The sequence below is a fragment of the Prionailurus bengalensis genome, chromosome B2 (assembly GCF_016509475.1).
Source record: "Prionailurus bengalensis isolate Pbe53 chromosome B2, Fcat_Pben_1.1_paternal_pri, whole genome shotgun sequence".
Taxonomy (NCBI): domain Eukaryota; kingdom Metazoa; phylum Chordata; class Mammalia; order Carnivora; family Felidae; genus Prionailurus; species Prionailurus bengalensis.
The window spans coordinates 5109971-5134324 of record NC_057349.1 but is presented as its reverse complement, the minus strand read 5'-3'; the positions used below and the strand labels follow the sequence as shown (position 1 = coordinate 5134324).

At 41.3% G+C, this 24354-nt stretch overlaps 1 protein-coding gene across 2 annotated transcripts; it reads left to right on the top strand.

Annotated features, from left to right (window-relative positions):
* The first annotated feature begins 13092 nt into the window (after window positions 1-13092).
* Window positions 13093-23239, top strand: GMNN (geminin DNA replication inhibitor). 2 transcript variants are annotated; one of them, XM_043590693.1, is made up of 7 exons: window positions 13093-13225; window positions 15051-15108; window positions 19091-19168; window positions 19727-19874; window positions 20641-20723; window positions 21035-21145; window positions 22828-23239. In XM_043590693.1, the coding sequence occupies exons 2-7, from the start codon at window positions 15058-15060 to the stop codon at window positions 22987-22989; spliced, it is 633 nt and encodes a 210-aa protein (XP_043446628.1). In that variant the 5' UTR covers window positions 13093-13225; window positions 15051-15057; the 3' UTR covers window positions 22990-23239. The 2 variants fall into 2 exon arrangements, with proteins under 2 accessions (XP_043446628.1, XP_043446629.1); XM_043590694.1 differs by lacking the exon at window positions 13093-13225 and adding an exon at window positions 13524-13716.
* Window positions 23240-24354: the final 1115 nt, after the last annotated feature.

Sequence of the window (24354 nt, the reverse complement as noted above, 5' to 3'; positions counted from 1 at the left end):
CCATCCCCTGCCAGATCCCTTTAGTTTCCTGTACTTGCTGGTTTGATGGGTTCACCTGCTAGACTCTATCATCAACCCACAGCGGTGTGACCACTGCACCCACCCGGTCACAGAACCTTCTCTTACCCAGTCTAAAAGCAACTTATCAATCAATTAATGCTCACTTTTGAGTATTTATTATTTAAAAAAAATTTTGTTTGAATTATTTTTGAGAGACAGACAGAGCATGAGTGGGGAAGGGGCAGACAGAGGGAGATAGAGAATCTGAAGCAGACTCCAGGCCCTGAGCTGTCAGCACAGAGCCCGACGTGGGGCTCGAACTCATGAACCGTGAGATCATGACCTGAGCTGAAGTCGGACACTTATCCGACTGAGCCACCAGGCGCCCCTCTTATTATTTTTTAAATATTTTACTTCATTTATTTTTTTTTAAGTAGTATCTACACCCAAAGTGGGCCTCGAACCCACAACCCTGAGATCAAGAGTTGCACACTCCACAGACTGAGCCAGATGGGTGCCCCAGCTGTTTCTTAAATCACTTGACTTTTGACAATTAATCAATGCTTAGCTCTTAAACTGCTCGCCTCCAAGATGCCACGCTCGCCTGGTCCCTTCTGCCGCCTGGGCTGCTGCTTCCCAGCCTTCCTTGCTAACTCTCTGTTCTCTGCCTGTCTCTTTCCTATCAGAGGTCCTCAGACTTACATCCTGAGCCCTCTTATCTCCAGCTCCACAGTGTCCCCGAGTGATCTCACTCACTGTCAGAGTGAGGACACCTAGATCAAAGAAGTGGAGAAGTCTAAGGTCACACTGTGTGACAGCATTTAGAGTGAGGGTGGTGTTTAATCTAAGTCGACTATGAGCTAGACACTGTGTTGGGGATACAGGTGAGAATAAGATGCTATTTCTCCCCCTCCAACTTTTGAACCTACATAGTCCTTCCCTTCTCCCTGCCCTGCCTGTCTAGCTTCAACTCATCTTTAGGTCTTAGTTTAAAATGCCACTTCACCTGGGATGTCTTCCCTGACTACTCTTAAGACTGGCTGGGCTCGTGCTGTCCTGTGTGCCTCACAGCACCCTCCCCTACTCCTTCTAACGATTACTTGTCTATTCTTCCTCACTGGTGCCTCCCTTTCTTTCGGTTGTAAGATCTTTCCTCTGCTTGAGCTGTGAAGAGAACTAGGAGCCTGCCAACTCTCCCATCTTGCCAGGGAAATAGACACTAAGCTCATCGAGAGCAGCGGGGCTGTGCCTGCATGCACCGTCACATCCACAACACCCGGAAACTGTTTGCTCTTCGAAGAATGAATGGAAAAATGAATGAATGAACCACTTGACTTTATGCTAATCGTTGGAACAGAACTTTGAGAAATGTCCTATTTCTTGGGCAGAGGAAAGATGATAGAGCAGGAGGGCTATTCTGGAGGTCCCTACCAATCCAGCGATTCCGAATTTGGAAATAGGATCTATTTTTCTTTGTCACTAAAATTCTGAAGAACACTACTTCGCAGAGATATTATTGAAAGTACAGTTTGCTCAAAAGGTGAGAAAACCAATATAGTATACAGCTTGTCAGATGCAGGAGTCTTTCAAATTCAAGTTCTGCTTTTAGTTAGAATAGTATTGCCACCTAGTGGATAATAAAACACTCTTCCTGGAACTGTATGCCATGAATACTTGGTAAATTCTTGTGAATAACGTTATTAACATTCTGAAACTGAATCTAAACAGGCTATTTCAGGAAAAATTCTGTTGGCCTGGTATTTATTGTAACCTAGGGGATTTGACTGACTGCTTATCATGAAGTTGATGGAAATTTCTAATAAGGAAAGGTTTTCAAGATTTCTTTGAAGCTTTTTGTCCTTAAAATACCTTCCACTAAGAGCGTACGAGATACTCTGTTCGAAATGTATTTGACTTAGTTCTTTTCTCTGTGCGGTGACATTACCAACTTAATACACAGGATTGCTTTAGGGTTTGCTTTTGTTCATGTATTTTCATTAAATTTTTTCCAACGTTATTGTAAAATTTTCAAACAGTTAAGGCTGAAAAAGTTTTACAGTGAACATCTATACACCCACTACCTGAATTCTACCATTAGCCGTTTACTATATTTGCTTTACCACATCCATCTAAATATCCCCATATCCATGCATGTGTTTTGTTTTTGAAGCACTTCAGAATAAACTCTAAATACTTCAAAACCTGTATCATTAATACAGTTTTTCTTTACTGCATTCGTGAAACATTCGCATAGTTCAAAAGTAAAAAAGTATTCACTCAAAAGCCTCACTCCTATCCCATTCCCCACTCCCATGAAGTAACCATTTTCCATTTTCAGTACTTTCTGTTTCAGCCTGTTTCTTTTTTATGAAAATATAGCTACAGACATAGATTCTCATTGCTTTCTTCACTAAAGGCAGAATGCTATATATACTCTCTCATTCTACTCTTTGAATTTAATGATATATCCTGGGAATTCTCTATTTCAAATCTTCTTTTTTTTTAAGTTTTTAAATTTGTTTTCAGAGAGAGAGAGAGAGAGAGAGAGAGAGAGAGAACACAAGCAGGGGAGGGCAGTGAGAGGGACGGGAGAGACAAGAATCCTAAGTAGGCTCTACGCTGTCAGCACAGAGCCTGATGTGGGGCTCGAACTCCTTAACCGTGACATCATGACCTGAGCCGAAACCAAGAGTTGGATGCTTAACTGACTGAGCCATCCAGGCACCCAGGCACCCTGGAATTCTCCATTTCAGAGATCTCCCTAATTCTTTCTGGGCTTCATAGTACTACACTGTATATAGATAAACTATAATTTATTCTACCCATCTCCTATGGATATGCAATTTAGCTTGTTTCTGACACCTTGGCATTATAAATAATGATGTAGTAAAAAAGGGCTAAACACAAGCTATTTTAAATTTACAGTGGCATACCTTCAGAGTAAATCCCCAGAAGTAGAATTACTAGGTCCAAAGTCAGCATGCACATAGACCCTATAGAAATGCACTGGCACGTAGAGCCAACTTCCACGGGGCTTTGACCTTCTGCACTCGCATTAGCTATGTATGAGAGAGCTTGTTTCTTCCAGTCTCACCTAGAATGTTCTATTAGTATTGTGTCGTCACGCTCGTAATAGCTTAAGATCAAACACATTCATCGTCTCATAGTTTCTGTGTGTCAGCAGTCTGCGAGCTGGGCCCTGTGCCCAAGGTCTGTTTACAAGGCTGTAAATGAGGTGTTGGTCAGGCTGTGCTCTCATCTGGAGGCTCCACTGGGGAAGACTCTTACTATGAGCCCATTCAGGTTGTTGGCAGAATTCACTTCTCTGGGGCTATAAAACTCATGGTGGCTCACTTCTTCAAGGCCAGGAGGAGAAGCTCTCTGCCGTCAGGAAGGTCTAAGTCCTCTGTTGAAGGGCACCCTACTGGTAAGTCAGGGCCACCAGGATAATATCCCTTTTGATTAATTTAAAACCAACTCACTGGGACCTTAATTACATTCATAAAATCCAACTGCCTTTTTTTCATTTACTATAACTTATTCCAGGGAATAACTCCAGAGATCAGATACTAGTGGGGGGAGTGTTTTATAATTCTGCTTACCAGAAGTACACTTGTCAAGCTTTTGGATATTTGCTAATCTGCAAGGTGAGAATAGTTTCTCAGTGCTCTAATTTGCCTATCTCTGATTATAAGTGAAGTTGAGTGTTGTTTCATACATATAAGAACCATCTGTATATCTTCTTCCTTGAACTCTCTGCTCCTGTCTTTTGCCCATTTTCCCATTGAGTTGGTGGCTTTTTCCCCTTCAATGTTTTTAGAGCTCTTTATAAAATAGGGAAATGAGGCCTTTATCTGTGAAATACACTGCATACATTTTCTCTTAGCTTGTCATTTGTCCTCTCGCTCTGCTTATGGAAATCATCTGATTTTTAAGATGTTGACAATAAATTCAGTTTTTTAAGACAATGTGTAGACCACTACTATGTAGGCTAAACAAAGCATACCTAAAGGCCCCCACACAGCCCACAGGCCACCATCCATATCATCCTCTGTCTTTTGATTCTGCACCAAGAGTGGACCTAGGCAGCTAACTATATAGAAGCATATATATTATACTTATATGTAATTTTTAACATCACTGGAGTAATAAATTGTGGACCTCCACTGGTAATATATTTCACTAGCTCACATCTCTTAGCTGTGCTTACACTTTTACTACATAGAATGGTTTGTCAAAAAATGGTATAAAAGTTCGTGGTTGCCAAGGTTTTTATGGCCAAATATTTTCCAATATTTCCACCTCTTCACTCCTCATTTAATCACTTTTAAGTTACTATTTAAAAAAAATGTATTATTTAAAGTTTCAAACACATATAAAAACAGAGGGGACTAGGGCTCCTAGGCGGTTCAGTCAGTTAAGCATCCGACTTCAGCTCAGGTCATGATCTTGCAGCTCATGAGTTCAAGCTCCACACTGGGCTCCGTGCTAACAAGCTCAGAGCCTGGAGCCTGCTTCGGATTTTGTGTCTCCCTCTCTCCGCCTCTTCCCCACTCACACTGTCTCTGTCTCTCAAAATATGAATAAATTAAAAAAAAAAACCAGAAGTGACAGAAGAATAAATTCTCATGTATTCATATATGCTAACCTTGGCAGTTACCAACACAAGGCCAATATTGTTTTATTTATACCAATGGCTCTCAACTATGGGTGATTTTCCCCAGAGGGATATTTGTCAATGTCTGCATTTTTTTGGTAAGATTTTTTAAGTAATCTCTGCACCCATTGTGGGGCTTGAACTCACAACCGCAAGACTAAGAGTCACATGCTCCACCCACCGAGCCAGCGAGGTGCCCCTCAATGTCTGCACTTTTGTTCCTCACAACTGAGGAGAGCTCCTGGCGGCTAGAGGGTAGAGACCAGAGATGCTACACAGGACAGCCCCCACAACAAAGAGTTATCTGGCCCCAAATGTCAGTAGCATCCATGTGAAGAAAGCCTGATTTAAGGGGCACCTGGGTTGCTCAGCAGGTTAAGCGTGTGACTTCGGTCAGCTCACGGTCTTGCAGTTCTTGCATTTGAGCCCCGCATGGGGCTCTGTGCTGACAGCTCAGAGCCTGGAGCCTGCTTCGGATTCGCTGTCTCCTTTGCTCCACCCTTCCCCTGCTCGTGCTCTGTCTCTCTCTCTCAGAAATAAATGTAAAAAAAAAAAAAAAAAAAAAAAAAAAAAAAGCCCGATTTATATCTTTACCTCTCCTTCCTACATTGATTATGTCAAAGCAAATATCAGACATACCATTAATCTATAAATACCATTTACAAATAAAAACCATTATGATAAAAACCACAATACTATTATACCTAATATCTTAACATTAGGTATATCTTATATACATTAAGGTATACCTTAATATCTTAACATCGTAAAATATATAGTGTTCAGATTTCTTAGCTCTTAAAAAGTTTTTTTAAGTTTATTTATTTATATGAGGGAGAGAGAGAGTGAGCACACACACACACAAGCTGGGGAGGAACAGACAGAAGGAGAGACAGAATCCCAAGCAGGCTCCGCACCATCAGTGCAGGGCTAGAACTCATAAACTGTGAGACCATGACCTGAGCTGAGATCAAGAGTTGGACACTTAACCGACAGCCCCCCAGGAGCCCCAGGATAAGGACCTCTAACTTCCTGGCAGCCTCTGAGCGATTTGGACCTGGTCTCTTGGGTATGAAATACTGTGATAAACTCCACTCTAGGGACACTGGAAGCACAATCTGATTTAAAACAAGTTATTCGGGGGCACCTGGGTAGCTCAGTTGGTTGAGCATCCGGCTTCAGCTCAGGTCATGATCTCGAAGTTCTTGAGTTTGAGCCCCGCATCGGGCTGAAGTGAAGACACAACGTTTTATAAAATATTTTATAGACACAAATATTAAGATAGGATTAAAATTATATGCCTTTAAAAATAACATAAGAAAATAAAATAAAATAAAATAAAATAAAATAAAATAAAATAAAATAAAATAGCTTTAAAGATGCCTTTCATTCGCTTCAAGAGCTCTGATGCTATCTTTGTTGACTTTTCTCAGGCTCTGGGCCACCTGAGGTTTTCCTTAGCTAAGCTCTGTTTCCTCTGGTTTGTCACTTGCTGTAGCACAGACATAGGGTGGCTGACAAGGGGCTCTAACCTTCTAGGAAGGAGGGGGTTCTATCTGTAATCTCAGCACCCCGGCGGTCTCTCCTGGGGTCCTGCCTGTATTACCTTAGTTTTTTTTTTCAGGCTTTATTGCAATATAATTTACATTCAGAATTCACCTATTTTAAGTGTACAGTTTATGAGTTTTGGTTAATTATATACAGTCTTGTAACCACCACCACAGTCAAGAACATTTTCTTGACCCTTGAAAAGCCTCCTTGGCCTCAACTACTCTTTAGAGCTTGTGTTTTCCAATACTCTGGAATCACTCAATACTCTGTCTCATTTTCTGTGCTGGTCACCTAGTCTCATTTTCCTGAGAAGCATCTCTGTTTTCATCCTACTTCGCAGACAAGAAGTAACGGACAGGCTTAGTGCTCAGTGACTAAAGAACATTTCCCTGGCTCAATTAGAAGGTCCATTCTAAGCTCTTTTGTGGCCATTTCACCTCCAACCTTTAAGTGTGGTGATCTTTAGTGATCTTGTTATATTTGTGAATACCGGAAGGAGCCCTCACAGGGACACAGAGACAGTCACTGAAGCTGCATCACATGAACAGCAGGATCCTGGAGAGACAGTCTCCCCAGAGTTGTCCCCATGGTTTCTTCCCTTCCCATCCCAGGGACATCCCCCTTTTTCCTAAGCTAACCACTTTTATGAGATATATAACCTGAGATATTCTGCTAAACTGAAACTTATAATAAGAGATATAATTTCTCCCAAGAGGTGGATTAGAATTGTTCTCTTACTGGCTGCTGGAAACCTATTCCCAAGACTACTGAGACCGGAAAATGTAACATGGTTAATTGACCAAGCTTCCTCCTGGACTGGGAAGCCAGGTACACAGAAGGCCTCCTTCCCTTTCCTGAACCCAAGTCTGACCACTTTCCTTTCAGCTAATCTTTTTTATTTTTTAATTAATTAATTAATTAATTAATTAATTATTTTTAGAGAGAGGAGAGAGCACACGCATGTAGCTGAGAGAGAGTGGGAGAAAGAGAACCCAGGATCCACGCCCAGCACAGAGCCAACACGGGGGGTGATCCCACAATCCTGGGATCATGACCTGAGCAGAATCAGAAGTCAGACACTCAACCAACTGAGCCACCCAGGCACCCCCCTTTCAGCTAGTCTTAAACTTTTCCTCTGTCTCAAGATCTTTATTGTTTTTTTATATATGCTAATATTTTCATTCATCTTTCATGATCCTCCCGCTGTTTCCTAATGTCCACGAATACAATCCTGTATCTCCTGTATTATTTCTACACTTACCAAAAATTTTCTAACGAATTTGTTACTGGAACACATGTTGTGTGTTCATAAACATATTACCATAGAAGACAGAACTTCCTGAGATTGGTGATGTATAATATCAAAATCTTAAATTCTGGGCTTCATATATCAGAAATCACTCAAAAATTATTCTTTTTGGGGCCCCTGACTGGCTCAGTTGGAAGGGCATGGGACTTGTGATCTCAGGATCATGAGTTTGAGCTCCACATTGGGTACAGAGATCGTTAAAAAATAAACTTAAAAATGTATTATTTTCATTAGGAACAAGATGAACAGATTTTCTTTTTTTTTCTTTTTTTTTAAGATGAACAGATTTCCATAGAAAAGGTTTTTTCCTGGGAATGCAAGCTTGTGCAGCCACTCTGGAAAGCAGCATGGAGGTTCCTCAAAAAACTAAAAACAGAACTACTCTACAACCCAGCAATTGCACTGCTAGGTATTTATTCAAGGGATACAGGTGTGCTGTTTGGAAGGGACACATGCACCCCCATGTTTATAGCAGCACTAGCAACAATAGCCAAAGTATGGAAAGAGCCCAAATGTCCATCGATGGATGAATGGATAAAAATGTGGTATATATATATACATACATATATATATATATATTCATATATATACATATATATACATATATATATACACATACATACAATGGAGTCTTACTCGGCAATCAAAAAGAATGAAATCTTACCATTTGCAACTAGGTGGATGGAACTGGAGGGTATTATGCTAAGTGAAATTAGAGAAAGACAAAAAATCATATGACTTCACTCATATGAGGACTTTAAGAAACAAAACAGATGAACATAAGGGAAGGGAAACAAAAATAATATAAAAACTGGGAGGGGGACAAAACAGAAGAGACTCATAAATATGGAGAATAAACTGAGGGTTACTGGAGGGGTTTTGGGAGGGGGGATGGGCTAAATGGGTCAGAGGCACTAAGGAATCTACTCCTGAAATCATTGTTGCACTATAAACTAACAAATTTGGATGTAAATTTAAAAAAAATTAAAAATAAAACAAGTTAAAAAAGAAAAAAATAAAGTAGGAAAAAAAAAGGTTTTTCTCCTTGAGTGCCCTTTTAAACTTTTTTTTTTTTTTTTTTAAGTAATTCTATTCCCAACATGGGGCTCAAACTCAGGATCCTGAGATCAAGAGTCATACGGGGGCCCTTTTAAAATGCAGGAACTGCCTAGCTCTGCTCTTAATACAAAAAAGTTGAAATGAAATGACCATAAGAAGGAAAGGTCACACAAATGGCAGGATGGCTTCGGTACCTGTCTGATCAGCCCAGGAGTGTATGCCAGCTGCTCCCACTCTTGAGGTGAGGTGCAAGCGGCTGAGGAGGGCAGAATGGGAAAGCTGAAAAGCTTTCAGTTATGGTTTGAATTGTGTCCCCTTCCTTCCTCCCCAAATCCACAGGCTGAAGTCCTAACTCCCTGTACCTCACAATGTGACCTTATTTAAAGACAGGGTCTTTACAGAGGTAATCAAGTTAAAATGAGAGGGTGGGGCACCTGGGTGGCTCAGTGGGTTGGGTGTCCAACTTCGGCTCAGGTCATGATCTCGTGGTCTGTGGGTTCAAGACGCACGTCAGGCTCTGTGCTGACAGCTCGGAGCCTGGAGCCTGCTTTGGATTCTGTGTCTCCCTCTCTCTCTGCCCCTTCCCTGCTCACACTCTGTCTGTCTCTCTCAAATAAATAAACATTAAAAAAAAAATTGTAAACATTTCTTTAAAATACAAATACACTGGGGCGCCTGGCTGGCTCAGTAGGAACAGATTCAACCCTTGATCTCAGGGTCTGTGTTTGAGCCTCGCACTGGGTGCAGCGATTACTGAAATAAAATGAACTTTATAAAATACACTTTAAGAAAAATAAATAAAAAAGTAAAAATAAATACAATACAAATACAATGAAAACAAAAAATTACATATAATGGCTTAACTACAAGGTTTAAGGATTGTATTCACTATGTGTTTTATTTTTCATTTACTTGGTACCTTCTAACCGCCTGTTTACTGCCTTTTACCTTGAAGCTGATGTATCATCATTAACATTAGTATATGTCTCATATCATCGATTATTAAAATGTTACCTTAAAAATAAAAACCCCAGGGCGCATGGCTGGCTCAGTTGGTAGAACGTGCTACTCTTGATCTCAAGGTCAGGAATTCAAGTCCCACACTGGGCGTAGAGCCTATTTAGAAAAATAAAAAATAATAAAATCCCTAATTCTGATACATTGTTTGAATCTGGACTTTTTTCCTGCTTTGTTTTTCACCTTTGTGCATGTCTCAGGTAACCTAAAATGTAAATTCAACTACTATTTGAGTATGATTCAGCACTTTTTGAAGAGAATGCAATGAATTGCTATTTGTTACCCCAGGGCAGTTTTCAGAAAAATAAAAATTATCATATAGTAGGCAATGTCTGAACTCTGGCTAAAAACCTTGGGTGCCCAGGTGGCTTAGTCGGTAAAGCATGTGACTCTTGGTTTCCGCTAGAGTTGTGATCTCACTTGTCGTGAGTTCCAGCCCGGCATCAGGCTCTGTGGGCTCTACAGGTTCTGGGCTGGCAGCACGGAGCCTGCTTGGGATGCTGTGTCTCTCCTCTCTCTTTCTGCCCCTCCACCACTCGTGCTATCTCTGTCCCTCTCAAAATAAAAGTAAACTTTAAAAAAAAATAACTTGGGAATTTAGCTTAGCCTTAATAAATGATAAATTGTAAAAAGGTACATGCCATCTCAGTTGGTCCTCTTGATTTTCATTAGCATTTTAATCTGTCATTATTCCACGTTAAATGACTTGGTTTTGTTTGTCTATTACAGTACATTACTGTGTTTCTTTCTTTCTTCTCTTTTCACAATCTGATTATAAATGTTCTTGGGCAAGATACAAACAAACAGCTCTATAATGCACAGCAATGGAGTTTGTGCTTAGCTAGAAGTGGCTAAGAGAAAGATCACAGAAAAATATCCATGATTTTGTTTAAAGTTATATAATGTAACACTGCAATAAACTGACGGATTTTACAGGAGCCATTATTACTGCATAAAATTAATCCTATCAATACCCAAGGTTTCCTTACTGCAGATAAAACTACAGTATATTTGGATGCCTATAGAAAAATTCTGATTAAACTGCAACCACTTGTAACTTTTTTCCAGATCTCTACAAATGCGTTTTCTCTGAGTGCGTCCTCAGAAACAGTATGAAAGCATACATTTTGCAGACATTCTCAGTAGCTTAGGGGCTGGAGGATCTTCTGTCTCTGGAGAGAGGAGTATTTTCAGAACCTCTCTTTCTACATGTGGACTTTCAGTCAGAAGGTCTGAAGTCTCAGTCTGTCACTGCCTACAGGTCTGAGAGGTTGGCATGTAACTTAGCGTCTCCGTCTTGTGAAGAAGGGAGTGGAAAGCATCTATGTGACAGGGCTACTAAGAGGATTCAGCGGGATGGCATATGTTATTTTAGAGCGGCCGCATCTCACTGAAATATAACGTGAGCCACATCCGTAATTACATTGTTTTCAGGTAGCCATATTCTAATAAGTGAAAAAGGGGGGTGCCAGGAGGCTCAGTTGATTCAGTGTCCGACTTCGGCTCAGGTCATGATCTCACGGTTCATGAGTTCGAGCCCCACACTGGGCTCTCTGCTGTCAGTGCAGAGCCCGCTCTGGATCCTCTGCTCCCACCTCACCCCCACCCCTCCTCTGCATATGGGCATGCTCTTTTTTTTCTCTTTCTCTCAATAAGAAACATTTTTTAAAATTTAAAAAGTAAAAAAGAAACCAGTGAAATGAATTTTAACAATATATGCATTTAACTTAATATGTCCAAAGTATCATTTCCACAGGTAATCAATACAAAAAAATATGGAAATGGCTTACATTCTTTAGTACTAAATCTTTGGCATCCAGCATATATTTTACATTATAACATTTCGATGAAGACTAGAGAAATTTGAAGTGTATGACTAGTGGCCACCCAACTGGATAGCACAGGTACAGATGTGAGTTAGTCACATAAACTAGTTTTCACTTAGCAGGCAAAGCAGAAAGGATCTAATCTAAGCTGGTAAAATGGTTGCTTCAGATTCTGGGAACTTCACGATTTTTTCCAAAAATAGGCATCATCTCCTTTGGTATGTTGAATTAAGAAAAAGCAATACTGAACGTATACAGTAAAAGTCTCCCTACACCATTTCAAAACTAAACAATACTATTAGCAACTACAGATTACATTTGGGGAAGTGAGCTTCATGATACTATTGGAAAATCGCCAATTCTCTTACTGCTCCTTAGGTCTTTAACTTTGGTGACCTCTAGATTCTGCCTCTCTGGTTTGCTTACCATTTTCATGTGGAAGAGATTTCTTTTCCAGCTTTTTAAGTCTGTTAAGGAACAGCACGAACTCTGCTTTACACCCTACGTAATACAGGCTACCTGAACATTACTTTGTATATACTTTTGAATATATACTTACCCATTTTGGGTCTTTCCAGTGATCCCTTTTCATCACGTGGCTGAGTCAAGAAACTGGTAGCCAGAACTACTATTTTGACTGGCTGGTGTTTCAGTCAAATGATGCCATGCTGGGTCGCCTGGGTGGCTCAGTCGGTTGAGCATCTATCTGCCTCTTGATTTCAGCTCAGGCCATAGTTTCATGGTTTGTGGGTTCGAGTCCTGCATCAGGCTCTGGAAGCCTGGTTGGGCTTCTCTTTCTCTCTACATAAATAAACAAAAAAATGACACCATGCTTGTACTTGGTACTGGTCATCAGAATTCTCACTTTGGAAACCCAGTCTGTTTTCCAATCAATGGACTGTTTCCTTTATGAATTTAGCCTTATTTCTAAGCAACAAAGCCAGGACCACATGACTGCTTTGTACCTTGTGAGCTCGGTCAAAAAGACATTGGTGAGATAGGCAGGGGGGCACGCGGGCACGCAGGTGAGAAAGCGCTTCCCGAAGGCGGCGCTGTGCGTGGCTGGGGATATTCCCTGAGAATGCTAATCCCCTGGAAAATTAAATGGGAAAACAGATTCGTAGTACCGTAGACGTAAACAAAAGACAGAACTTGAGGAACTCAAATGTGTCCACAAGCAGGCTGAGAGTTTTGCAGAGTAATGAGAAAACAAAGCTAGAGGTGTTGCTAAGGTGTCCCTGCCCCTTAAAACTGCAGTGACGTGTCCCCCCGCCTGGACCGACCCCGGGAGGGTGAGGGGCTGCAGGTCCGCGGCCCCCACCGCACCACAACACGGGAGCCCTCCACACCATTAGGAGTGCAGGAACCAGGGCTGTGCCGACAGGTGAGTCGTGCACTACCTATAGGAGAGCTTGTTCTCCCGGTGTTTTCCGTCTACCGGGGAGAGCTTCTTCCTCCCGCGCACAGGACACAAAGAAGACCGCATTCCACGCCCAAGGGCCTTCCGAGCGGAGGTCGGAAGGCAGCGACCTCGGGGGAGCAAAGACCTCCGAGCATCCCCACCCCACTCCGCGCAACTCCCACCGCGCAGGCGCGGGAAGGGGTGGGGCCGCCCGAGCGGAGGCGGGAGGCGATTCGCTGGATTCGTCTCGCGTCAACGGGTCACGTGACCATCGCGCCAGCCGAGCGGAGTTCGCAAGCTTTGCCGGGGGCGGGCGCCAGCCACTCCAGCGGCTGCGGGCTCTGTGCGAGGTGTTCCTGCCACGGCCTCCCGCGTCCGCCACGGGGATTGGGCGCTCCCATCCGGTAAGTGTGAGGGAAGTGGGTACGCGGGGACCGCTCCCCGACGGCTGCCGGGCGGCGGCTGGGGGTCAGGGTGGCTGCGACCGGGGCGCTGCGGGGGCCTTGGCGGGGGAGGCAGGGCCGGCGGGCGAGGGGCTGCCCCATTGGCTGGGTCGGTTTTGGCGCGCTCCGCCGTCCGCGCTCCCTATTGGTTGGCGGACGCGTCCCGGACGCGTGCGCCGCGGCGGGAGCTCCGGGTCAGGCCGCCGAGTTGCGGGTCCCCGGCTTCCAGTAGGGCTCCTGCTTGCGCCGCCGTTGGGCAGCCGGTGCCGTGAGAGATCCGACTTGCGCGTGCCCGGCTGTCGGGCCAGGCGGAACCCCCACCCTCTGCGGCTCCCTGGCCGGGATCCGAGGGGTCCGCAGCCTGGGCTCCCGGGGGGAGGTCTCTGGACCCTGCGATCCCGGTTTGGTAACCCTGGTGTCTCAGGTCGGTCAGCGTTTCCCACGCCGGAGAGGTAAGGGTGCAGGGTGCTGACCACAGTTTGATAAACACGCGAAAGATTGCACTTGGTCAGTGACCCTCCCCTGTTTTAACCCTGACTCTTACTGAAGCACATTTTACGTCGCAGTTTAGGAGCCAAACAAGGACATTAGACGTTTCACGAGGCAGTACTTAGGACCTCACACGCTGTGCACTCTGATATCTTCTCGTCTCTTCTGTTGTAAACAATGTTCATGACCTAGTGAATGATTCAGGGATCCCAGGCACTTTGAAAATAAACATTGCTCAGGGTAGTGGGTCCCCGCCCGCATTGGCTCAACCTAAAATAGGATAGAAAATAGCATCATACAGTTGGGGACTGTGTGTGTGCTGGGGCACAGGAGGTGTGTCATTGTCAAAGTTTGAAAGCCACTGCACTGAGTAAAGGCATACACCACAGAAGTCAGGGAGATCTATTTGGCTGGTATAGACACGTATTGGGGAGATCTATTTGGCAGGTATAGACCTATCCAGTACCTTCGAAGGTTGGATTTGGAGTGAGTTCTGGCCTCGTGGTCTGGTTAACCGCATTGCGTAATCCCTTTATCTTCTCCCTCTTTCTTCCCTCAATGTCTCACTCAGTTCACGGTGGTGGTTAAACATTCCCTACAGATGTAATTATATAATCTCATTTGATTGGATATTAAATCACTACTAACTGCTGGTTACCAGAGCCAATTTTATTACAGCTTAAAGCTGCCTTTGAAACAGCAAAGTTAGAATGCTATTCTTTTTTTTTTTTTTTTTTTTTTTAAGTTTCTTTTAAGAGAGACCCGAGACAGAGCGAGTTAGGGGAGGGGGAGAGAGAGAATCCCAAACAGGCTCTGCGGTGGTGGCACAAAACCATAAGATCCTGACCTGAGCCAAAACCAAGAGTTGGTTGCTTAACCCACTGAGCCATCCGGGGGCCCCTAGAATGCTCTTCTTAAGGATGGACCTGAGCATACCCAAGTACCTGGTGACCGTATTTGCTTCTCTTGGTGACCATTTCTCAGATCTTTTCTGTATTTAATCCAGGACAGAATAGTGTTTTGTAAAACTGTTTAGAATACATAATTTTCCTTTTGTAACAAGATGTTTCCAACCAGAATTATTTGTGTGTATAATACAGATACTAAGAGTCACTAACTTTAGACACTTTTGTCATCAATAGGGCTGAGTTTGGGTACCGTGAGATGAGATAGTTCCACCATACAGTGGTAGGATTTCTATGGTTGTTAAGTATTTTCAACAACAAAAGTCTGCACTCCACCTTCAGGTGCAAACCATTTTCTGCTTATGAATTACTAATCTTTTTTGCTTCATCAGGTGTATCATGAATCCCAATATGAAGCAGAAACATGAAGAAATCAAAGAGAACATAAAGGTATGTGATAAGATCACTTTTGTTTTAGAAAGCATGTGGTTAGAAGTAGTTTGACATAAGTTTAAAAAAAATTTTTTAAGTTTCTTTATCTTGAGAGAGACCGAGAGCACCAGCAGGGGAGGAACAGAGAGAGAGAGAGAGAGAGAGAGAGAGAGAGAATCCCAAGCACAGTCAGTGCAGAGCCTGACATGTGACTCGGACTCACAAAACCATGAGATCATGACGGAGCCGAAATCAAAAGTTGGGGACGCTTAACAGGCACCACCCAGGCACTCCTAGTTTGACATAATTTAACAAAATTTAACCTGGCTCTAATCTCTATAAACTTTGAAGTGTCGAACTTTTAGCCAGAGGACAGGTAACAACAGAGAACCTTGAAAAAATTAATTATGGTGGAAAGTAAGTTTTATGATCCGTGAATGTGCTATGTTTTTTCCATTTATTGAGGTTATCTTTAAATTTCTTTCAATACTGTTTTGTAATTTTCAGAGTATTGAGTTTTATGCTCCTTTTGTTTAATTTTTTGCCTAAGTATTTTATTAATGCTATTGTAGATAGAATTGTTTCTTGCATTAAATTTTCTGTGTGCTCATTGCTAGCATATAGAAAACAGGTGATTTTTATATTTTGAATTTGATGTGTCCTGCAGCCTTGCTGAAACTGTTTATTAGATTTAATAGTTTTTTAGTAGCTTCTTTAGGATTTTCCGTAAGATTGTGTTGCTTTCTTTCCACTCCTACGTTTTCTGAAATGATTTTTATTAAAATCCTTTGTATCTTTGGAATTCGTGTCTTTGAGCACAGAGACACATCTTGCATTATATCGTACGTGTTTTCAGAGTGCATTATACTCCTTACCATCTAACCTGCTTGTTGTGCTACACTTTTTGAATCCCCATATAATAGTGTCACTGGAAATCTTATCCCAAATATTTATTCTTACAACAATAAGAACAGAGTTTAATTTTGAATTTGTAATTTTGACTGACTTTGCTCTTAAGGTTCGAAATGAATTTACAACTTCACTAGGTTCTGCTGCACAACTTAGCTGCTGAGGATTCCTGAGAATGAGACATCTTCGGGAAATCTATCAGTTTGCAGATTCAAATTAAATAGAGTAAATAAAAGCTTTTCATAAGGGATAGCAGATGCTTGCTAATAGGTGGTTGACTTTGTCTTAGTGTCCTTACATTATTTTTCTTAATACCGTGCATTGATAATTTGTATAAAAATCTTTAAATACTCAGAGTCAATAGTATAATACTCTCAATTAACAGTTACCAGGATATTGCCAGTCTTGTTTCATCTACATCCTCATTCACTCCTTGAGTCACCTAATTATTTTGAGGCAAATCCCAGATTTCAGCAGATCCTTCTATTTAAAGAGGAATCTAATGTTTACTAGCTAGAGTAAAACTATCTCGGATATAAAAGGATTAGAGTTCTGGTTGGTTCTGATTCAGCCTCCAAAACTGTGACCTTGGGTGAATTATTATTTTTATTTATTTATTTACTTTTTTGATGTTTATTTTTGAGACAATGCGAGAGACAGAGTGAAAGTGGCGGAGGGGCAGACAGAGGGAGACGCAATCTGAAATGGTCTCCAGGCTCTGAGCTGTCAGCACAGAGCTCGACTTGGGGCTCGAACTCATGAACCATGAGATCATGACCTGAGCGGAAGTCATTTGCTTAACCGACTGAGCCACTCAGGCACCCCTTGGGTAAATTATTTAGCATTGCAGCCTCTGTTCACATCTATGTAAAACAAGAAAATTGGACTAAAACCAGATCTGTAAGGGGCACCAGGGTGGCTCAGTGGTTGAGCGTCCGACTTCGGCTTAGGTCATGACCTCATGAGTTTGGGGTTTGAGCCCCTCATGACCTCATGAGTTTGGGGTTCATGGGTTTGAGCCCCACATCTGGCTCTGCTGAAAGCTCAGAGCCTGGAGCCTGCTTTGGATTCTGTGTCTCCCTGTCTCTGTTCCTCCTCTGCTCACGCTCTGTCCCTGTCTCCTAAAAAAAATAAAATGTTAAAAAAATTTTTTTTAAATAAAAATAGATCTGTAAGAGTGAATTATGGTTGCTCATGGCTTTCTTACCAATTGTATGCAAAATTCCCTGTGAGTAGTGCTTTTGTGTTTTTTTTTCTTTTTGAGGGAGAGAGAGAGAAGGGTTCACAGAGTCTTAAATTGTTTTATAAAAACATTATGGCCCATTAATGTAGAAGAACATTTTGGCTCTAAAGAATCTGTTATTCCAGTGTATAATCTGTATAAAGAAAATGACAATAGCAATATTACATCTTTGGGGCTGGATGCTTAAAGCTTACATGTATAAAAGTTAATCTTGAAAACTCATTTTTTTTCTGACAGTGATTTATCTGGCTTCTTTGGCCATTATAAGTAGCAAGCATTTAAATAAATTAACACCTCCCATTCTTAAGGATCCCAAGTTAGGTTTTCTTCTATTTGTCTGGGGGCTGGTGACTAATCTATAAAATGACATCGGCAATGTTGGTGTAATATTTGTTCTCAGAGTGGTTGGCATTTGTTCTTCGGTTAAACAGTGAGATAATGATCAGCGGTAGAAAGTTTACCGTGGGAAAGGCGAGCTCTTGCCATGTGAACTGCAGTATGGAATCGGTAACTTTCTCACGCTGCTTTGGTGTCATGTTCTTGCAGCCCTTGTTCGAGTGTGTACCTTTGTTTGCTGACCCATGGTGGCAGTATAACTAATGATTTTTTGCAAAAACAGGGCTTTCAGGTCAGGAAATCTATGGGAATCTATTTCCATATTTTAAGGAAGGGTATATTTTTTTCAAAACTGGAGCATGGGCGTTTTACAGTACCCTGGCGCCTCCAGCACTGCCATTTTGGCCGTCTCCGGATGAGCAGGCTTGAAGCAAAACTGCTTCTGCAGTCAGGTCCTTTTATGGGTATATTTGGTTTTGTGTAAAGTACATTCTTGAAAATTATATTCCTGGGATGTGTGGGTGGCTCAGTCGGTTGAGCCTCTGACTTTGGCTCAGGTCGTGATCTCATGGTGCGGGAGTTTCAGTTTCAGCCCGCTCCCCATCCTGTGTCTCCCTCGCTCTCTGCCCCTCCCCCCCCCACTCTTTCAAAAAAATGAACATTTTAAAAAAAATTAAATTCCTTTGGTAAATACATACAAGTGTGTTAGGAAATGTTCACTATTTAACAGAAGTCTGAGATGAATCCTTTTGTTTAGGGAAATAAGTATTTTGCGGTGTAAATAATTAATCTTTTTCCTCAATTTCCCTCTTCTGTGGGTTTCTACCATAAATGCTAAGACGTCTGTGTGGCAGATCTTTTTAAGAGGGAATACAAGTACTCCTGTTGTACTGGAATTCATCACGCATGGTTTGAAGTATTAGAGCTTAGAAATTTTGTTACATTTTTGTTCTAACTAGATGTGATTAGTTGACAAAATGACTGTAATAACAGCATATATTGAAATGGAAGGAGGACTGCTCCTCGTGTAGCAAACTCGTGTTTGGGTAATATGAGCCATTCTTAGGATTTTTTCAAACTTTATTATAATTTTAGGGAGATAACACGTTTGCTAGTTGAATAAACCAATGTGTTGCTCGTATGCAACATTATAAAAATTATATAGAAGAACAGGGGTGCCTGGGTGACTCAGTCGGTTAAGCGTCTGACTTCACTTCAGCTCAGGTCATGATCTCACTGCTGGTGAGTTCGAGCCCCGCGTCGGGCTCTGTGCTGACAGCTCAGAGCCTGGAGCCTGCTTTGGGTTCTGGGCCTCTGCCCCTCCCCCTGCTCACACTCTGTCTTTCTCTCAAAAATAAATAAGCATTAGAAAGAAAAAAACAATAAAATTATATAGCAGAACAAATACTAGTGTTCTTAGTGTTTCTTTTTTCCTAAATCATAGCAGGAATAAAAGAGCAACAACCCATATAGCAACTCAGTAACCAGATAATAAATTATGTTGACTTCTAGAATAGTCCTGTCCCAAGAAGGACTCTGAAGATGATTCAGCCTTCTGCAGCTGGAGCTCTCGTTGGAAGAGAAAATGAGGTATGTGTTACTGGGCTGGAATGGGGTTCTGATGAGCCTGCCTTTACAGAGATGTCTAAATCATTGAAACCAGAGTAACAATTGCATGTTTCTCACAGCAGTGGTTTGTGTAGTGATGGTTGAGTTTAGGAAGTTCAGAATTGGTATGAATAATTAGTAGGACTGGGATGGTGTAGTAAGTTCTGAGTAGCCAACAGGAGTAATGTTTGATGTTTTGGGAATAAAATGTTAGATTTTATCTATCAGGATAGAATCACTGATGAGGGCTTCTAGGCTTTTGCAAGGTTGAAAATAACCTTTCTGTGGCACTTCGTTATTTAAACACTAAACATGATTTCAGCTAAGCCTTAGACCCAAGCCTAATCTAGTTGCTGCAAATAAGGTTTCTAAAATAACTATACATTTTTGTAGAGTTTTAAAATGTGTGATTTTTTAAAAGATCCAAAGATATAAAGAAGACAGACGAGCACTCTATTTTTAATACATACTGACAAAACCGCCCAACTTTCATTCATTAAATCAAAATAAATGAGATTGATGTATGTATTTTCATTATAGTTGGTTAAAGACTTGTCCAAAAGGAAACATTGGAACGACCAGTTAACATCTAAGAATTCCAGCGCTGGAGTTGTCATTGTCCCAGAACATAGTGAAAATAAAGATTTTAGTGGAGTTACTCAGGAAGCATTTGATCTTATGATTGCAGGTATGAAAATATGTATAACTTTTATCTTAAATTTCTTAATAAAGGTAAATATTTGTACAGTTATGAATTCTGTACACAATCTCTTAACCTGGAGACACAATTAGATATTTTACTCAAATATTTTGGTAATTTAAAATTTCTTGGGGCGCCTGGGTGGCGCAGTCGGTGAAGCATCCGACTTCAGCCGGGTCACGATCTCGCGGTCCGTGAGTTCGAGCCCCACGTCGTGCTCTGGGCTGATGGCTGGGAGCCTGGACCCTGTTTCCGATTCTGTGTCTCCCTCTCTGTCTGCCCCTCGCCCATTCATGCTCTGTCTCTCTCTGTCCCAAAAATAAATAAACGTTGAAAAAAAAAATTAAAAAAATAAAAATAAAAAAAAATAAAATTTCTTATGGTTGTAAATACGCATACACTGTAAGTTTGGGCCGGCCTTACTGTTTGGTAAGATCCAGCTGTGGATGGTAGTGATTAATTAAGGGTTATAAAACTTGGAAATCGTCTTTTCAGAAGAAAAGTGTGTAGAGAATGGATTTGAAGAAAGGGATTTGAGTATGTCAGAAAATGAGGGGAGCCAGCGGAAACACGGCGAAGAGAGGGAGCCGGTTGGATCTACTCATTGTTGAATGGCAGTGGAGATCAAAGGGAACCGAGCGATGCTTTGTAAATCTTGTGGAAGGATTTGTTCAGTAGAAAAAAGTAGTGTTTTTTTGTAGCAGCATGTAACCTTGTCTTCAAGGTCTGTATGTAAAACATTCATTTATTTTAGAAAACCCATCCTCTCAATATTGGAAAGAAGTGGCAGAGAAACGGAGGAAGGCTCTCTATGAAGCACTTAAGGAAAATGAGAAAGTATGTACCAAATAGAATTTGTGGCAGTTTTTAACATTCCGGGAGGATTTTCCTTCTATTGCTTCACATGTTTGGTTAGAGCGATATAAATTAGCTTTGACGTTGGCCTAAGAAAGGTTTAATTAGAAAGGATTTATGCGTCAGAATTGTGATGCAAAAGCAGCTTCCTGTACCGAGAGCTGAAGGTGGTGGTGGTGGTGTTAGCAGCCTTCATGCTGCGTGTGTCTATCGGATATATACTTGGAGGCGTATGGTGTGGGTTTGTAGCATGGCAGGTGTATGGAATACTGAACTCTACTTATATCGTATAGCTTCATAAAGAGATTGAAGAGAAGGACAATGAAATTGCCCGCCTGAAAAAGGAAAATAAAGAATTGGCGGAAGTAGCAGAACACGTACAGTATATGGCAGAGGTAATAGAGGTAGGTATTTCAATGTTCTCCTGATGCAGAATCATCTGTTACAGTGGGACGCAGTAGTGTAATCAGTAAGGGATTGGGCTCTGGAACCCGATTTCCTGGATGTGAGTCTTAGCTCCCTGCCTCGCACAATAAAGTTTGTTAAATCAGGTAAGTTATTTATCTTGTCAGGCCTTCATTTTCCTCATTTGTAAAATGGGACAATAGTGGGTGCTATATGCTTGATATGAAAATAATGAGTTAACAATGATGAAAGTTCAGAGAAGTCCTTGCCCGTAATAAGAGCCCGGTGATTGCAGATAATTCTCATGAAGCAACAGAACAGCTATTTTCTTGTAGAAATATAAAGAGACTTATTTACATGTGAAAAATTTATGGAAAATTTTTCTATTTTACAGTTCAAAGTTTTAAACTGGTTTTAATTTAACTTTAATGCCAGTGTGACATTACAGTCATATATAAAACTGTTAATTGGTGCACTAAATGAGTTTGGTGGTCGTATCTGACTTTTCAATTTGGAAGAAACTAATGTGTTTATAAGAATTAGCCTGTGGGGCACCTGGCTGGCTGTCGGTAGAGCATACATGACTCTTGATCTTGGGGTCATGAGTTCAAGCCCTACATTGGGTGTAGAGGTTACTTAAAAAAAAAAAAAAAAAAAAAAAAAAAAAAAAAAAAAAAGACTTAGGTTGATAATTGTTATTTTGCAGTCTTGAGCTAAAAAAAAGGTCTTGGGGAGCCTGGGTGGCTCAGTCGGTTAAGCATTCGACTTTGGCTCAGGTCACGATCTCACGGCTTGTGGGCTGACAGCTCAGAGCCGGGAGCCTGCTTCTGAGTCTGTGTCTCCCTCTCTCTGCCCCTCCCCTGCTCATGCTCGGTCGTGCTCCCTTGCTTGCTCTAGCTCTCTCTCTCTCTCTCTCTCTCTCTCAAAAATAAACATTAAAAAAAAATAGGTCTCAAAGTTACTTGTGTTTGCAAAAAATCATCTTGCTGGTAGGAAGAAAGTTTTTGAAATAAAAGCTTTTCTTGTACCGAATTGCTTACATTTTAAAGCCATGACAGAATTAATGTTTTGAGTTTTCACTTGGAAGTACTGAAATAGCTCAGTCTTTTTTTGTAACAGCCTTTCTTAACTGCCATTGGTTCACAGCAGACTGGAAATTTAAAAACCTGGTCCTTCACCATAAGTAGCTTGAGAAGTGATTGGAGTTACACTGTGAAAGCATGCCAGTGCTTAAAAAAAAAAAAAAAAAAAAAAAAAAAAAAGGGCCAATTCGGGGCACCTGGAGTGGCTCAAACATCTGACTTGATTTTAGCTCAGGTCATGATCTTCTGGTTTGTGAATTTGAACCCCTTGTTGGGCTCTGTGCTGACAGTGTGGAGCCTGCTTGGGATTCTCTCTCCCTGTCTCTCTGCCTCTACTTGCTCTCTCTCTCTCTCTCTCTCTCAAAAAAAATAAACTTGAAAAAAAATGAGCAAATGTTAAGTGCTGCAACTTTACTGAAATATGGTTTAGTATAGTAGAGGTTTTGATATAACATTTGATTGATTGTAGGTGACTTTAATGGGGAAGCATTATGAAAAGGACCTCATTAGAACATTGAGGGTAAATTATATCAGCATACTGCTAGTGGACTTGGGCTTTTAAGTATTTACAATAAATTGTTCGTTTATCCTTTTAAAAGAGACTGCATGATGGACCTCTGGATAACTTCGAATCACCAAATAGTCAGGAATTTGATTCTGAAGAGGAAACTGGTGAGGACTCTGAAGTGGAAGATTCAGAAATCGGTACATGTGCTGAAGAAGTTGTATCTTCCTCTACAGATGCAAAACCACATGTGTGAAATTCTCTAATATTTGACTCTCGAGAAATATACTGCCAAAGTTTGCCTCCACTATAGTTCTTTGTAGCAGAACTGACAAACGTATAATGCAAAGTTGGAATCAAAGTTCCTTGTTTGAATCCTGGGACCCTGTTGTATTAAAATACAAATACTATGTATTTTTAATCTACGATGTTTTATGTAAATAGCATTTTCTCAGATGTCAGACACCACTTGTGTATATGATAAATAAACTTCAGTCTCGTGTTGAGTGTCGTGTGTACCTTGGAAGAATGAAGTATAAGCCGTCTGTATAGAAAATGTGTCCATTTCTGTGGTTTTTATGTTTTCTGTTCCTCTGCTATCTTAAGGGAAACAAGGAGAAAATGAATTTGTCCCTCTTAATACTGAGATAGTTGAAGTTTTTACTCCCAAACTTGGTTGTACCTCAAGCTCATTGTAGGGACTATTGGTTTCCAGATATTCTTACTGGGTACTTTAGATCATTGAGTAGGAGACTTCAGTATCAAAAGCTCCCCACATCAGATCAGCCAGGTAAATCAGGCTGATCAGATCAGCCAGGTAAAGGCTCAACTGCCTGGTATAATCAGACTCTTCTCAGAAGCTTAAAATGGTGATGATCGTGACCATCTTTTGGGGGTTGGAAGGCAGGTGAAATTGCACTTAAGAGATGCAGGGGGACAAAAGGTAAAAGTTCTGAAACTTTCTCTTCACACATTTCACATATGGGATAGTATGGAGTATATATTGAGGAATAAGAGAGTAAGAGATTAAGTTAGAAATTTCCCATAGGTGTTTTGAATGAAGAAAAGGACAAAGGAAATTGTTTATAAAGTATATAGCACTGGGATAGAATGTGTTCTGTGAGAAGCATACACATACCTTCGTGTAGACTGGCAATAAAGAGCACGGTCAAGCCTTAAAGGACTATTTGCGGCAAGTTATTTATCCATATAAAACTTGATTACTTTTTTGAATTTTTAATGTTTATTTTTGAGAGAGAGAAACAGAGCATGAGCAGGAGAGGGGCAGAGAGAGAGAGGGAGACACAGAATCTGAAGCAGGTTCCAGGCTCTGAGCCGTCCGCACAGGGCCTGATGCGGGGCTCGATCTCACAGACGGACATCACCACCTCAGCCAAAGTTGGATGCTCAACCGACAGCCACCCAGGCTCACCTAATGTTCTTCTCTCTTATGTTGAGATGAAGTCTGCCTCAGTGTTATTTGAGGATTAAAACCTTTACTACAGTGTCTGAACTAAATGCTTTTAAGAATGGAAGTGATTATTGGGGCTCCTGGGTGGCTCAGTTGGTTCAGCATCCATCCGACTTTGGCTCAGGTTATGATCTCCCAGTTTCTGAGTTT